Below are 17,403 nucleotides of genomic sequence, written 5' to 3'. Positions count from 1 at the left end.
ATTCGGTCCGAAAGGGACCCGTACTTTTCGGAGTTTTCCGAAAAAGTACGATCTAAATTCCGGGTGATCGGTGGAGCCGACTCTACTGCTTCATCTTGCGGTCGTGCTCGGCGCCGACGCCCGACCTGCAACAAATTGGTGTCAGGAGCGGGTTTCGAACCCCTCCGGCTCCGTGGAGAAATTTACGGGTCGGACCAGGGGTGTATGGAGAGAAAACCCCCCCGTTTCCCCAAATTATGAGCATTTTAAATTTATTCCCAGAACGCAACATGTTGAGCCAAGACGAGCTGAGGCAGGTGGGTAGTAGTAGTGTAGTGGTAGACGAACCCATGTTCCAGGACACCACCCCCATGCAGGAGCTTTCCCCGCAACCAAATTCAGAGTCCGAAAGGGGCGCAGGGGCGGTGTATGACACCCCCGTCAAACTTCCCTCCCGATGCCTGGCGGATCCGTGAGGGTCATTAGACATGGGCCGGTTCCTGGAGGTGATGAGAGGTACGATGGACGAGAATGCGCAACGAATGAACGACAGTATGGAGCGCAAGATGGATGACATAAGAGGCGATATGCAAATGCTAAGGGGTGATTTACAGGCAACAAATGGAAAATGGATGACATGAGGGGCGATATGCAAACCCAGCGGGGTGAGATGCAGTGCATGGGGTTGAGTCTCCAGGCGGGGCAAGAGGCAATGAGTACGGAATTGGAGGAGGTGAAAGGCAAAATGGCGGAGGAGATCGGCACTGTACGGGGAGAGATGGCTGAGTTGAGAGGGAGTGTAAAAGGTGTGTGGTCCGCAATGAAGGCGGGCAAGGAGGCATGACAAAAAAATGACGGTTGGACGGGAGGTGGACAAACTAGAACAAGGGATGAAAGAGGTAAAATAAGGACAATGGCAACTAAAGAGGGAAATGGAGAAGAACGTGACGGCAATAGAAGGACTAAGACAAAGCCAGCAGGAAACGAGGGGTGAATTAGAGGCTGTAAAAGAAGGGTGCAGGGCGAGACACGAAGAGTAGAGACGGAGACACGGGAACTGGGAGAACGTTTAGAAAAACACGAGGACAAGACGAAGGAAGGATTTGGAATGACGAAGGAAGAATTGTTAGAGACGCGAGGGGAAATAGAGCAGATGAAGGACGAATTAAATAGAGCAAAGGATGAGCAGGCACGAATGGAGGGGAAGGTAAAGGGTATAAAAACGGAACTAGTGGAATGTATTGAGACCCGATGCAAGAGGCAGGATGGCCTCCTTAAGGAACAGAGGGAGAAAACACGCTCTCTCGAAGCGGATCGCGACCAGGTGAGTCCGGTGTCACCAATCGAGGAAGGACGGTTGCATGACGCGAGGGTGTGCATGCCGAGTTGGGGGGGGGCAGAGATGTTGGGGTCTTTTGGCCTAATCCAGGCCCCCAGTATGATTGTTCCCGAGTGTATGCGGAATGCAAGCGGGATGGCATGGGGGAGAACGCAAGACGATGCAGGGTGTGCACCAACCCAGACGGGGGTGACAAATTCCCCGGGTGAATGGCTTGGGCTCCGCGGAGGTAGGGACCGCCAGAGTCTGGGGGGTCCGTCCCTCCATTTGTCCCTCAGGGACTGGTGAGTGTGGTTCGGAACCCGGGAGGCCGGACGGTGCCGCTGGCTCCGTATGACAGGAAGACTGACCTGAGGGCGTATATGGCCCAATTTGACGACGTGGCCAGAGGTAATGGCTGGGGTGTGGACGAGAGTGGGATCCACCTTGTGGCGGCGCTGCATGGCGCGGCAGCCAAGGTCCTGACCACGATGCCCCCGTTCGGCCTTAAATAACCGATTTGGAGTGGAACAGCAGAGCGAGCTTGTTGAAGCTCAGCTCAGTGGGCGCAAACGACAGCCCCATGAAAATGTGGGAGGTTTGGCATGCGACATTCACCGTGCAGTGGGGATCGCACATGCAAACATGGCGCCGCTTTACCAGGAAGACCTTGGTCTGGACCATTTTATCCAGGCTCTTGTGGGCACTGACACTGGGGCCCTGCTGGCCACATTTCGCCCAGAGAACCTCCAGAATGCGGCCGACGCTGCCGCCCGATGGGAAGCAGCAAAGCTGCCGGCTTGAGGAGCCGAGCGACATGCGTTGGCTGTCCGGCAGGTGGGTCCCATGGACAACCGTTCACCGGGAGCCGGGGCTGGTCTTGGCTCCCGAGTGGAGCTGGAGGGAATGGTCCGGGACATGGTCGACCACCGGTTAGCGGGGTCTGGGCCATGGCAGGCGGCTCATGGGCGGACGTGCGGTGGGCCATCACCAGATACCCCAATTCGGAAAGAAGGGGGTATAATTTAGAATACGGGAGGTATACACCTTACCCGGTGAGGTGTTTTAACTGTGGCTAGGTGGGCCATCTACAGCAGCGGTGTAGGGCCCCGCGCAGGGAAAGGCCCCAGCCCCCCCAACTCCGCCCCGTGCAGCTCGGAATAGCCAGAGCCCAGCACCCCCCCCCCCACGCCAGTCCCAGGAAAACTAAGGAGTGCCGAACATATAGGGCCGTGTTCGGCAGACCCAGATGGGGAAGAGCCCTAAGAGCTGCGACAGGTCATTTATTGTGGCCAAATTGGCACTGGTAGTTTAACAATTCGGTGCAAAATTGCCGGCGTGGAGGTAGACGCCGTTGTGGACACAGGGGCAAGCGCCACGATCATCAACCCTGTGGTCCTTAATTCGAGTGTGGACGGGTGGGATGAGATCAACCATCTGCAAAATCACAGTTTGCAGCTAGCTACCGGGGCAACAGCCCCCATCATTGGGTGTGGTTTCGCGACCCTTAAATTGGGCACGGTTAAAAGGAAAATAGAGGTTTGGGTAGTGGAGGTGTGCGACCCATGTCTAATAGGGTTGGATGTGCTGACTGCCGGTGGTTGTAAGATCGACTTAGGCTGAGGGGTCATGCAGTTGGGTTGTGAGGAATTGCCGTTGGGGGGGCTTGAGCTCGGATGAGAAAGTCGAGCTGGAGGCTCCCAACTCCGTGGTCGCCCCCCGGGAGCCGAGGCAGTAATCCCGGCACAGTGGCGGGCACACCCAACCTGGCAGGGCTCCTGCGGCCTGGCCGAACTACTGGCGGGGCAATCGACCCTGGTTTAGTCGTGGGCCGCACCCTGGTAAATACCGACGGGCCTATCGTGCTTACAAACGCATTTCTGCGTGGACTATCGCCAACTTAACAACGTACACTCAAAGACTCCTATCCCCTGCCTAGAATTGACGATACCCTCGACGCCGTTTTAGGCTCCAAATGGTTCTCAACTTTGGACCTCAAGAGTGGGTATTGGCAGGTGGAGATGGACAAGATGGGGAAAGAGAAAACTGCATTTTCTACAGGGAAGGGACTGTATCAGTTCACTGTGATGCGGTTCGGTTTGTGCAACACCCCCGCCACCTTTGAGAGATTGATGGAGCATGTGCTGGGCGGCATGCCATGGTGATCATGCCTGGTGTACCTGGATGACGTCCTGGTGCACGCTAAAGCATTTTTCCAGGCAATAGCTAATTTGGACCAGGTGTTTGGGCACCTCAGGCAGGCAGGGTTGAAGTTGAGCCCGGGGAAATTACTTTGTTCGCGAAGGAAGTGGCCTATCTCGGACACGTGATAGGCCACGATGGGGTGAAAACTGACGCAGGTAAAATTACAGCAGTGGAAGAGTGGCCCGTACCCTGTAACGTCAAACAGGTACAGGGGTTTTGGGGTCTCTGCTCCTACTACCGGCGCTTTGTGGCAAAATTCGCGGACATAGCTCGACCCTTTCACCGGCTTACAGAGAAGGGGGTCGAGATTTAATTGGACGGGGGAATGCCATCAGGCCTTCCTCAAATTAAAGGGGTGTTTAAAATCCGCACCCGTTTTAGCATACCCCACCGATGACGGGATGTATACCCTGGACACGGATGCAAGCCAGGAAGGATTGGGTGCAGTTTTGTCTCAGATACAGGGGGGCGTGGAAACAGTGATTGCGTATTACAGTCTGGCCACGAGTCGGCCGGAACGAAATTATTGCATCACCCGCAAGGAACTATTGGCCATGCTGCCTGTGGTGAGCCATTTCCACCCGTACTTGTACGGGAGGAAATTTTTGGTTTGAAATGACCATTCCTCCTTGCAATGGCTCTTACGGTTCAAGGAACTGGAGGGCCAAATTGCAAGGTGGTTGGAAAAGTTGCAGCAGTACGATTTTAATGTGGCCCATAGAGCCGGTAAGGCTCATGGGAATGCCGATGCGCTCTCTCGACACCGCTGTCTGGGAGAAAACTGTAAGTACTGCACGAGGCATGAAGAGAGGGACCAATTGGCAAACACCTCCCAGAAGCTCCTAGCCCGTGTGGCCCGGGTGGTAGGCCCAGTTTTGTTATTAACCGCAGGTGAGGAATTTAGCGGTTTGGCGTGGAGCATGGCCCAGCGGGAAGAACCCGTGATAGGGCCCATGTACGAGTAGGTCCGAGCAAATAAGAGATGCGTTGGCTGTCCGGCAGTCCTCCCAGTGGGGAGGTCACCTCATTCGGAGCGCGAACAAAGGCATACTGGGATCAGTGGAAGACCCTAGAAATTAGGGACAACATCTTATATTGCAAGTGGGTGTAATTCCCTCAGAGAGAACTTCGTGGTTGGTAGTAGTCCCAGATCAATTCAAGACCCAAATTTTGAAACAGGTGCATGGTACCCGTGCTGGCGGATATTTTGGGCAGGACCAAAACAACATCTCGGGTCCGCCGGCAGTTTTATTGGGTTAACATGGGGCGCGATGTTCAGGACTGGTGTCGAGCATGTGACGCCTGTACTGCCAAAAAGGCACCGGCACAGAGGATGAGGGCCCCGCTCCAACTACATCAGGTTGGGGCCTACCTTGAGTGAGTGGCCATGGACATTTTGGGACCACTGCCCCCCACTCGCCAAGGTAACGGATACCTCCTCGTAATTATGGACAACTTCACGAAATGGCTGGAGGCCTATGCCCTTCCCAACCAAGATGCCGGGGTTGTGGCACAGGCCTTTGTAGAAGGATTTGTATATCGACACGGGATTCCAGAGGAGCTGCACACCGACCAGGGCGGAAATTTTGAGAGTGAATTACTAAAAGAAGTGTGCAGTCTCCTCTCAATTAGAAAAACCCGGACAACGCCCCTAAGACCACAATCTGACGGCATGGTGGAGAGGTTCAATGGAACTCTAATTGAACAATTGACCCTCTTCACCACAGATTGTCAGGATAACTGGGACGAACATCTCCCATATCTGCTGATGGCCTACCGCACGACTCAGCACGGAGCCACCGCCTGTAGCCCGGCGCTGCTCATGTAAGGACGGGAGCTGCGAGCCCCCGTCGATTTGCTGTGCGGTCCGACGCCTGAGCGTCCTGACGGACATCAGTTGGAGGAAGGCATGGAAAAGTCAATGCCTTCGCTTGCGGCCAACTCCAACAGGCGGGTGTGAGGATGAAACGCAGGTACGACCACCGGAGCCAGGCGAGTGAGTACCCCCCGGGGATGAAGATTTGGTTCTTCAATCCCTGGAGGAGGAAGGGCAGATGCCCTTCAGCCTCGGTCGACCATGCCCAAACCCTACAGATTCCTGAAACTCACCTCGCCCTGGCAGGGCCCGGGAGTCGTCCTGGTGCAAATTAGTGACGTGGTCATTCAGATCAAGATGGGACCACGGGGCCCTTCCCCGTATCGTCCACGCTGACCGCCTAAAACCATATAAAGGTGACCTTACGCCCTCATGGATGGATCGGACCGGAGGAGCCGGAGCCAGGACCACCGCTCCCGCGGAGATGCAAGGCTCTTAGAGCCTTACCCCGAGTACATGCCCGGACAGAATGTGGCAAGCATCCTGGATTGGGCAAAGGAAGCACTAGTAAGTGGGATAGGTTAGCGTTAGTTAGAGCGGCTTCATGGGGACATGAGCCGTTCCTCGTGGAGCCCGTGGAATGGGTTAGTTAGAGGGATTTTAGTTGTTATATTTATCTTTATTCAATTTTATATCCTCGACATATTTCTCAGTATCTTTTACAAATGAAGGGATTGATTGAAGCTTGTCTTCTGTGTATTGATACATTGTATTTATTAAGTGAAAAAAGTTGGAGGATAAAATGGTTTTAAGCACAGATTCACCGATAAATTAAACAGAATTTTCATCAAGAAAATTTTATTTTAAGCAAAGTTTTGTTATATAAATATGGTGAATACAACAGACTGCGATGTTTGTAATCATGAATATAAATGTTATAAAAAACACCTTCAAACCAACAAACACACATTCAATCTTTTCAGACAAATATCTCCACTTGATCAAGAAACAAAACATCGTGATAGATGCGATAATGATATTCTTAATTTTTTTTTTAATAATAAACACCTTCAATCACGCAAACACAAGAACAATGAAGAAAGGGAAGGTGCCACTAAATTCTCCATTGAAAACACTGATGGGGCATTTAAAGGGCATATAAAAATAAGATTGTTTCGTTTTCAAGACCCTGGACTATCTTCAATCATTGAAGCTGTTGATATGGTTAAACAAAGCATTGAAAGGATAATTAAAAACACATTAAGTGAAATGAAAACTTTTACGTTTTATATGGGAGTAAAATTGAATATGGTAAGAGAAGGTGTTGAAAATACTCCCTATATGAGGAGAAACCCTCACTTTATCTCATCATTTCAAGATTTTGTAAAATGTGATGTTTACGATGAACTCCAAAGATGAGAACAAGATGTTGATAACACTGTTGCAGGTAGTGGATTTACTATTACAAAAATAATCTTTTTAAATATACACATCTTAAAATCAGATCCTCTTCAAGCTTCTGATATTGATTTAACAAAAGAGATAAAACTTAAGAAAGCAGTTGTCAATATTCAAAACAAAGATAATAAATGTTTTCTATGGTCTGTTCTTGCTCACCTGCATCCTCCACAATGGAATCCTGAAAGGGTTGAACATTATAAGAAATACAAAAATGCATTAAATGTTAAATATTTAACTTGCTCTCCCTCATGCACAGATTTATCCCCTCTAGTGTTCAGTTGTCTTACCCTTCCTCCCGCCCTTGGTTTACTGAAGCTTGTGGCGAGGCAGTTGTCCTGAAACAACTTGCCTTTGCCTCATGGAAAGCAAACCCAACTGAGGGCAATCTCAGTTCTTTCCACAAAGCTCGGAACAAGTGTGTATCTACCCTCAGGAGAGCCAGAAAACAACATCTTTCTCATCTCAAGTCTGAACTCTCAAACCTCTCTCCCTCCTCAAAATCCTGGTGGCGTTTAATCAAATCTGTTTCTGGTGTATGTTCCCCCTCCATCCCCTCCCTTACCTCAAATGGCCGCACTGCTGATTCCACACGTGATAAAGCTGAATGTCTAAACTCAGTGTTTGCAGCTAAATCTTGTGTCCTAAACCCATCACTATCTCTACCCACTTTACCCAGTCGCACCCAACTGTCCCTGGACTCTGTATCCTTTTCTCCTGACAAGGTGGAGAGCTTGCTTTCAAACCTCGAGTCAGATTCCGCAACCGGTCCAGACGGCATCAGCCCACGTGTCCTCAAAGCCTGTTCTTCTGCTCTTGCTCACCCTCTCTCTGTTCTATTCACCCTCTCATTTGCCCAAGGTCATCTGCCATCTGCTTGGAAATCTGCTAACATCACTGCCCTGCATAAAAAAGGTGCAAAAACAGATCCCTGTAACTACAGACCAATCAGCCTTCTCCCAATCATCAGCAAGGTGATGGAATCCATCATCGCTTCAGACATGAAATCCTTCCTCTTCTCCAATGGCTTGATTTCCGATCATCAATTTGGTTTCAGACCAGGTCACTCTACCCTGGATATACTGCTTCTGCTCTCCATCAATGGATGGAGGTCCTCAATGCCAGACAGGAAATCCGAGCCGTATCCCTGGACACATCACGTGCTTTTGACACAGTCTGGCACCCTGCCCTACTCACCAAACTCTCTTCCCATGGTATCCAAGGCCATCTCCACTCATGGCTCGCAGACTTCCTCTCCTGTCGCAGTCAACGTGTGGCCCTAAATGGAGTTCTTTCATCCCCTCTTCCTGTGCAGGCTGGAGTTCCTCAAGGTAGCGTTCTGGGCCCTGTTCTTTTTCTGGTTTTCATCAATGATCTCTCGGACTCTCAGGAAAATCCTCTATTTCTCTTTGCCGACGACTCCACCCTCTGCCGTACCATCTGTCATCCCTCAGACCGGCAAGCAGCAGCTTCTTCGCTCACTGCAGATCTGGATAAAATCACAAACTGGTCCAACACGTGGAACATGTCTTTCAATCCAGACAAATCTCACACTCTCACTATGTCTCTTCGAAAGGACCGTTTATAAAACCCCCCCATCCACTTTCTCAACAATCCTCTGGAAGAAGTCTTTTCTTTCAAGCTTCTAGGTCTCACTATCTGCCATGACCTTTCCTGGGAAAGTCACATTTCCAACCTCGCCTCAAAAGCCAGTCGCCGACTGGGAATCCTCCGTCGTGCTAAGTCCTTCCTCGGCCCTCTTGAGCTCCTGACCACTTACAAAGCTTTTGTCCGTAGCCTGATGGAGTACTGCTCTCCCCTCTGGGCTGGTGCTCCTGCCTCCCACCTTTCTCGGCTTCACGCTGTCGAAACCAGGGCATTTAAGATCATCGGCATCTCCCGCAATGAAGCTGAGTCTTTGGGCCTCTCACTCAATCACCGCAGGTTGGTCGGTGGTCTTTCTGTCTTCTACCGACTCCTCTCCAGCCTTGCCCCCCTGCTCTCTCTGCGATTTGTCCCCACCACATCTCCACAGGGCGCTCAAGGTCCGCCAACAACCCCTTCTGGTAAAACTACCAAAATCACGAATCACTGCTCATCTTCACTCTTTCATTCCTCTTTTTCCCACCTTTGGAATAAACTTCCTCACTCTATTCTTTCCCATTCTTCCCTCCAGGCTTTCAAAACAGCTGTTCACCACCACCTCTTATCTTCCCCCATCCAAATCCTCGATCTTTTCTACCCCCGATAATCCACCCAAGCCCACTTCCTTCATTTCTCCTGCTTTCCTTCCTGAAAGTCCCTGAAATGTCCATCTTCTCTTCGCCATGTTCCCCGTCTCATCCCCATCCCTCTCCCTTCCACAGTTCACCTAATGTGTCTGTTCCCCACTGTTTTGTCCCTTCCACTCCCGCCCCTCTTGTCTCATGCCTCCTTGCTGTGAGTTGTGTGTTAGCTCTCATACGAGCCTCGACCAAAGTATACAAAAAAAAAAAAAAAAAGATTTAAAGTTTCCAATGTCATTGAGAGATATTCCTAAATTTGAGAAAATGAATAATTAATCTGTCTGTTAATGTACATGGATTAACGGATACAAACAAAGTTCAGATATTAAAAATTTCAAACAACTATTCAAATGATGAAACACACATTGACCTTCTCTACTTTACTTCAAAGGAAAATCACATTCGGCTTTCATCAAAAATTTATCAAGATTAACCAAATCACAACTATACAAGAGAAAATGTAAAATGTATCCTTGTAAGAGATGTCTCAACTCCTTTCATACAAAAGAATGATTAAATCAACATTCAAAATATTGTAGTGATCATAAATCAACCGTAATCAATTTACCAAAAGCAGGTTCAAACATATCATTCAAAGATTTTAACAAATCTATAAAACACCCGTTTGTGATATATGCTGATTTTGAAAGCATCCTTGAAAAGATAGATACTGTTTCTCCAAATCCAAATAAATCATACACAAATAAATATCAAAAACATACTCCTTGTGGTTTCTGTTATTATATCAAATCATCTGTTGGTGATGAATACAACAAGTTAGAACTTTATGGAGGAGAAGATGCTTCAGAGGAGTTTGTAAGATGATTGGAAAAAGACTGTATAAGATGAAGAGATATAATGGTTAAAACCTATAAACCAATGTCATAAACAAAGGGAGAGAAAAAGGAATTTAGAAAGAACAATATCTGTCATATTTGTGAGGAGAAAATTGAGGGAGAGGTCAAGGTTAGGGATCACTGTCATCTTACTCGTAAATATTGAGGTACAGCTCATTCCCGTTGTAATCTTAATTACAAGCCTCCAAACTTTATGCCTGTCTTTCTTCACAACAACGCTCACTATGACACACATGTATTTATAAATGAACTATCAAAGACATCTGGAGATATTTCTGCCATTCCAAACAGATCAAAAATACATCTCATTCACAAAAACAATTCATACATCCCCCATAACCCATATCAGATTTCTTGACACATACAAGTTTATGGCAAGTCCATAATCTAACTTAGCATCAAATATTAAAAAAAAAAAACTTACCGAATCTTAAATCACATTTCTCAAATCAAGAAGAGATTGATCTCTCATCACAAAAGGGAATATATCCGTATGACTACATGGATTCATTTGAGAAGTTTAAAGAAACACAACTTCCTTCAAGGGAAAGTTTCTATGACAAGTTAAATAAAACTCATATTTCTGATAGAGATTATACACAAGCTTAAAAGGATTGGGAGAAGTTTAATATAAAGAATCTTTGAGAATATCATGATTTGTATCTTAAAACTGATGTATTGTTATTGGATGATGTGTTTGAAACTTTTAGAACAGTTTGTCGTAAAAAATGCCTATGGATTAGACTCCGTTCACTATTACACAGCCCCGGGTTTGGCTTGGAGTGCTACGTTAAAAATGACAAAACAGAATTTGGAATTAATCAGTGATGTAGATATGCTTTTAAAGATACAGAAGGCTAAAAGAGGAGGAATATCTCAAGTATGTTCCAAGAGATATGCTAAAGCAAATAATAAATATCTTCCTGATTATAATAAGAATGAGGACAACTCTTACCTGATGTATTATGATGCTAACAATTTGTATGTGTGGGCTATGTCTCAAACTTTACCTGATTGAAAACTGAAATGGGTTAAAGAAAAACATTATGAAAAAGTTTTACAAGACATTGTTGTCTCCTCTCAAAAAGAATTGGATGAAGCTGAAGTTGGATATGATTTTGAGGTTGATTTAAAATATCCAGAAGAACTTCATCACAAACATAAAGACCTACCTTATGCCCCTGATAAAGAAAGTCCAAGAAAAGAATGGTTAAGCGATTACCAACAGTCATTTAATATAAAAGGTAAATCTCCAGAAAAACTACTTTCTACATTAAATGATAAAGAAAGTTATGTTTTGTATCAAAGGAACTTGAGACAATATTTATCTGCTGGGTTGAGAGAGGAAAATTCATTGGATTTTGAAATTTAAACAGTCATTCGTTAAATAAGTATATTGATTTTAATACAAAAAGGAGAACAGAAACAAAACAGATTTTGAGAAGGACTTTTATAAATTAATGAATGATGCTGTATTTGGAAAGACTATGGAAAATGTTTGGAATCGACAAAACATAACACTTGCTACATCTTGGAAACAGGCTTCAAAGATTAATTAATAGACCAAGTTTTGAATGAGCGGAGGTGTTTTCAGAGAACTTTTGTGCTATTCATTTGGAAAAAAATAGAGTATTGAAATGGATAAACCTATTTATATAGGAACATTAATTCTGGACTTGTCAAAGTCATTAATGTATAACTATTACTATAATAATTTAAAATCAAAGTATCAGGATAATGTGTCGTTATATATGGACACAGATAGTTTTATATTAGAAATTAAGACAAGTGATGTAAATGAGGATATGATTGATAATATTAATATATATGATACAAGTAATTACAAGTCAGGTGATGTGTTGTCTTCAAAGAATAAAGGTTATTGGTAAGTTTAAAAATGAATTGGGTGGGAAGGTCATGAGTGAATTTTTCTGGTGTCTGGTATCTCATTACAAACTGGTGTCTCGCTACCCGTGGCCACACCATTTTATATACATACATACATATATACATATATATATATATATATATATATATATATATATATATATATATATATATATATATATATATATATATATATATATACATATACACACGAGGTGTGTTAAAAAATATCCAACCTTAATTTTTCATGCGTAAACAAATGAAGCAAGGAAGGCATGGTTTGATGCAGGGATGAAGGCGATCCTAATCCGTATGCATGAATATTTTCCCGCCTGCAGAAGCTGTCAGTCGCCGACAGACCGCCGATGAGTGAGGAAGTGTAAGTGAGTGCCGTCGGATTTTCGTTTTTGACAAAATGACGGAAAAACTTGAACAACGGTACTGCATCAAATTTTGTGTAAAGCTTGGCAATTCCAAAGTGGGAACGATCTGCAAGATTCAACAGGCCTTCGGGAACAAAGCAATGGGCACCACACAGATAAAAGATTGGTACAACCGCTTCAAAGATGGTCGCACATCAGTGGAAAGTGAAGCACGTTCTGGTAGGCCCTCAACATCCCAAAATGAGATAGTCATTGACCAAGTGAGGACCCTGCTGATGCAGGATCGTCGAATCACGATCAGAGAACTTGCAGACGAGGCGGCATCATCAGCATTGGATCCGTTCATTCCACTGTGACTGAGGATTTGGGCTTGAGGAGAATCTAAGCGAAGTTCGTGCCAAAGCTGCTAACGAACGAGCAGAAGCAACTCCATTTGGAGATCGCACAGGACATGCTGGAGACTGTGAACAGCATTCCCAACTTCTTCAACACAGTGATCACTGGCGATGAGACCACTGTGATCCGTCATTTTGTCAAAAACGAAAATCCGACAGCGCTCACTTACACTTCCTCACTCATCGGCGGTCTGTCGGCGACTGACAGCTTCTGCAGGTGGGAAAATATTCACGCATACGGATTAGAATCGCCTTCATCCCTGCATCAAACCATGCCTTCCTTGCTTCATTTGTTTACGCATGAAAAATTAAGGGTGGATACTTTTTGAACACACCTCGTGTATATATATATATATATATATATATATATATATATATATATATATATATATATATATATATATATATATATATATATATACATACACATACACACACACACACACACACACACACACACACACACACACACACACACACACACACACACACACACACACGTGTGGATGGAGATAAAGATATATATATATATATATATATATATATATATATATATATATATATATATATATATATATATATATATATATCCGAGGGGAAACTGCAACTATGTGCCACATGAATGTTTATGACTTGGGTTTAGCAAAGGGGAAGAGGGTCGTGTTGCGGTTCTGGGAACCACGTCCCTCCAAGGCAATGGCATCCATCATGCATTTGTCCCCAGACAGTTATTTCATTAACATACGTCCAGTTAGACCCTTCCCTCATGTCTAATGAGTTAAACGGGACAAAGTGCATTGTGTGGATCTCATAGTTTGGCCTGATTATATCTCTAACTTCATTCCTCCTCTTTTTCTCTTATTCCTGAGATAAATCCAAGCAACGGCCGCCTGTAAAAGCTGCGGCCATGCCCTTCACTGTAAGAATGCGTCTTCACAAAAGTCAGCACAAGTATCGAAAGCACGTGCCGTGCCCGGGAGGATAGAAAGGCAGACCACCACCACCACCACCACCACCACCACTAATCTGCACGGAACACGTGTAATAATCTCCACCCACTGTTCAGGAGAGCACAAGCATCAACAACACGACGGCGCCAGTGCGAGGAGGCGGTGTCGTAGGCAGACAGTGGAACCAAACAACATCACCCCTGCCATACACGACACATGCGGCTTGTTCTTTTCAACCCATTTCGGCATCTAAAACTCATATCTATACTCTTTTCAACCCGAATCTACATCTAATAACCCAATTTTTTCCTTCAATTCATGCGCGGATCGGAGTTGGCACCATGCACAAACACCGCTTGTGATAAATATCCGCAATCACGATGGCACACGGGCGCAGCTTGTAATAAATAACCGCATGTATGGTGGCGGATCCACGCGCACTGTACGAGGCATGCATAGCGCATCTCTTCATTCGGGTCTGCGCATGGGTTTACAATAACATCGTACCGTCAGTCTTCGCTCACCACAACGGCCACGGGTGTCTTCCGGGGACGACAGACATCTTCTCGCCCCTCCTCCCGGTGAGGCTGCTGGGGCCGTCTGAGTTCCTGTCTGCTCGCTCCTACTGGTTCCTGCTCGTCCCGCTCTTCTCTGGACTCTGCCTTCTTGACCGACTCGCTGCTGAATCAGCATTCTTCACCGCCTCTTCGCTGAATCCACCCACCCACTTGATCCTGTCTGACACTCCGCCCACTCACTCTCGACTCCGCCCACCCAATCGCTGCTGGTTTCACCCAAAGTACCTCATTCATGCCTGATGGTCGCGCCCCCTTCTCTGGATTGCCAAGCAAGACACGACGCGCCAGCTGTCAAGGAGTGATCGTCCAGCAGAGCAACCCCCCAAAACATACTGGGTGGCGCGGTCGGTCAATCGTGCAAGGTATTGGGAGACCGTTAGCCTCATCTCCTCTCCTTTTTCTTCTCATTAACTCATCTTCATTGGTGTGTGTGTGTGTGTGTGTGTGTGTGTGTGTGTGTGTGTGTGTGTGTGTGTGTGTGTGTGTGTGTGTGTCGCCTGTCCTCGCTTAAGTGAAGATTGCAGAAGGTATATCGGGATAACTATGCTCTGTCTGCTTTTGTAAGTTGCTTGTTTTATTATCACACCTCACATTTATTGTTATCTCTACTTACACACAACAATAAACTACATTCACTGTTCCACATTTTTCCTCGCCTGCCTGTAATAAATCCTTTTGTAGAAATGTTCCCAGCTCGTTTTTGTCTTTTCTTTCATTGATCCAGCATGGTCCATAAACTAGCCGAGCCTGGACTATATTCCCAACGATCCATTCTTTTTGCCGGTACGTCCTTGGCAGTGTTGGTCAGCTGCATCTGATCCGGTAAAGTTATCCGGTTCAGACAAGCGGTAACGAGGGCGTGTCCCCCGGTAATTAGATCATGTGATTAATTTTTAGGTAACCAGAAAAACTGTAGACGGAGGACCCTCAGTCACGTGGTTGAGTTATTGGCGTTCACCGTCGGTTAGCGACCCGCCGCGTCACAGAGTTACCCATGTGCAACGGCCTGCGATTCCGGGGATTCTGGTGGGAACCCAAGATAGCTCCCCCCCACCCCCCCTCCCCCCAGTGGTCTTCTCACCCAGACACCCAGCCCACAACAATATACTGTATATATGTATATACACATACATATATATATACATATACATACACACACACACACACACACACACACACACACACACACACACACACACACACACACACACACACACACACCTTGCAAAAAGTTTAGCTCATCAATACAAAAGCTTTAAAGCATACTATTCCCATCTCTGGAGCTCACTATTAATGATACCATTCTTCTATTTCTTCCCAGCATTTAATATGGCTGAACACTACTTCTTGTTCTCCTCAAATCACAATTCTATCAGAGATCCAACTGGATCTTAAATAATAATTTAAATGCAACATGCCATGAACCCACTAAGTTATTCACAGCACTTGGTGTGAGCCCTATAAATGCCCCCATGGTGACGTCTATTCTGAATGGACTGTTTTCAAAACTTTCTCAATGCACAACGAAAGAATTAGCAATTTTGGGTAAAAGATGAGTTTCCTTATCTTGCAACCAAAATACAATTTGGTGGCGATTGTACTTTTGGCAGAGTGTTGGAGGTGCTCACGACAAGTCACAAACGTTTCAAAGTTGGAATTCATCCTGGACAGGAAAACTGAGCAGAAATTGGAATTTTGCACATATCAATGAGTTAAATACACAAGGCTTTACCCACTCAACCATCAAACCGCTCTGAGAAACGATGAACTCTCCCTATACTGACAAAGCATCGTTTTGCATCTTGCAATAACATTGACAAGACTCTTAATTAGTCAAGCCATCATCTGCGAACCAAGACTAAACAACTTAACATGTCACTAGAGTATAAAATAACCAAACTCCAATTAAATACACCATACACTTGATGGTCACACAATCCTTGAAATATATATATATATATGAAATAAACCCGAGGGCACTTCTCGATGACATACCTCCACAGGCATCATCAAGGCTTTCCACAATGGATCCAGCACAGAGGTGGCATCGGTAGCTTCGCAAGGTTCAGAACAGTCTCCAAACCGAATGACCTCATTTTGTGCTTCACCACCACTATGACGCTGTGTTGAAGCCACACTCTCACAAGGTGCCAGGGCTTTTTCCGAATTTGCAGAACAGGAGACAACTTCGTTGGGCACATTAAATGGAAACTTGTACATTTTCAAATCCGAACCAGAAATTCCTGACTTGTACCCAAGGTTGTTCAAAACTTCGACCCCAAAATCATCCATTATCATATTTGCAGTCTTGTCTGCAGCCAAAGTCTGCATTTTCTCTGATGGTATTTGTGACCCAGATTTACTCTTATGTCCATGTTGAAAGAACATTTGCTTATACAAACCACCAGGCACCATCTGTTCAGCAGGAATTGGAGGCAAGTTCTTGGCATAATTTGAACCTAATTGCTCAGAAACATGTGCGGCACATTTTCCTTTCGTAGATGTAGCAGAGAATGTTCTGAGGGACAGATAATTTCAGACAGACATTCAATTTCATGCACCAAACACTTTCATAAACACAGAGATACGAGCCTGCATAAATTTAATTGGAAACAGAAATTAAAATCAAACACACCAAATTAAATCACAGTTAATGTCAAATGCAACAACTTTTGGAGAGCCATTCATTGAAATGGATGTACCAAAAGTTTAATACGCTAAATCACAGTCTAAATGGCCAAGCACATCAAATTGCAATTATCATCTGCAAAAAATAAAATTAAAAAACAAAAAGCAAAAAAAAAAAAACTACATGAAACAATCGAAGTTTGCTCAATAACAACTAATTTGACTGATGACCCAAATATTCATAGGAACAGCAACTGCAAGAAGGTGAGATATGCAATTAGGACCAAAGCCTTCTTGTTCTATCTATTACCTCTGCCACCGAAGGTAGATAGAGGTTGTGTTTTCACCCCTGCTTGTTTGGCTGTGAGCAGGATATCTCATAAAGTTATTGATGGATTCGGACAAGCATGATGGACCGCTTGGGTATGTAACAATAATTTTTTAAGAGATTCTTCACCATCAAAAAAAACAGAAACAAAATACAGCATGATATCGCAAAAAGTTGTGGACGGATTATGACAAAAGTTGGTGGATGAGTTGGGTAGGTGACAAAAACAAGCCGATTAGATTTTGGTTAAGGTCTGGATGCAGATTGGCTGATCAGTAGGATACATAACGTAAACTGTTCCGCCTGGCAGAGAAATGCGCTCTACCGAGTGCCGTT

General features: G+C 45.4%; 1 protein-coding gene across 5 annotated transcripts in view; it reads right to left on the bottom strand.

Annotated features, from left to right (window-relative positions):
• Nucleotides 1-17,403, bottom strand: part of LOC147034923 (uncharacterized) — a 70,783-nt gene that overhangs the window by 12,486 nt on the left and 40,894 nt on the right. For all 5 annotated transcript variants that reach the window (XM_085891269.1, XM_085891258.1, XM_085891250.1 and 2 more), the window contains one exon: nucleotides 16,107-16,629. In XM_085891269.1, coding sequence (XP_085747395.1) covers nucleotides 16,107-16,629 — 523 coding nt within the window. The remainder of the gene's footprint in view (nucleotides 1-16,106; nucleotides 16,630-17,403) is intronic.

The sequence above is a fragment of the Eptatretus burgeri genome, chromosome 1, assembly GCF_056783735.1.
Source record: "Eptatretus burgeri isolate ZD-2024b chromosome 1, Ebu_testis_v1, whole genome shotgun sequence".
Lineage (NCBI taxonomy): Eukaryota > Metazoa > Chordata > Myxini > Myxiniformes > Myxinidae > Eptatretus > Eptatretus burgeri.
Note: the sequence above shows the minus strand (reverse complement) of the source record. Positions and strands in the feature narration are given on the sequence as shown.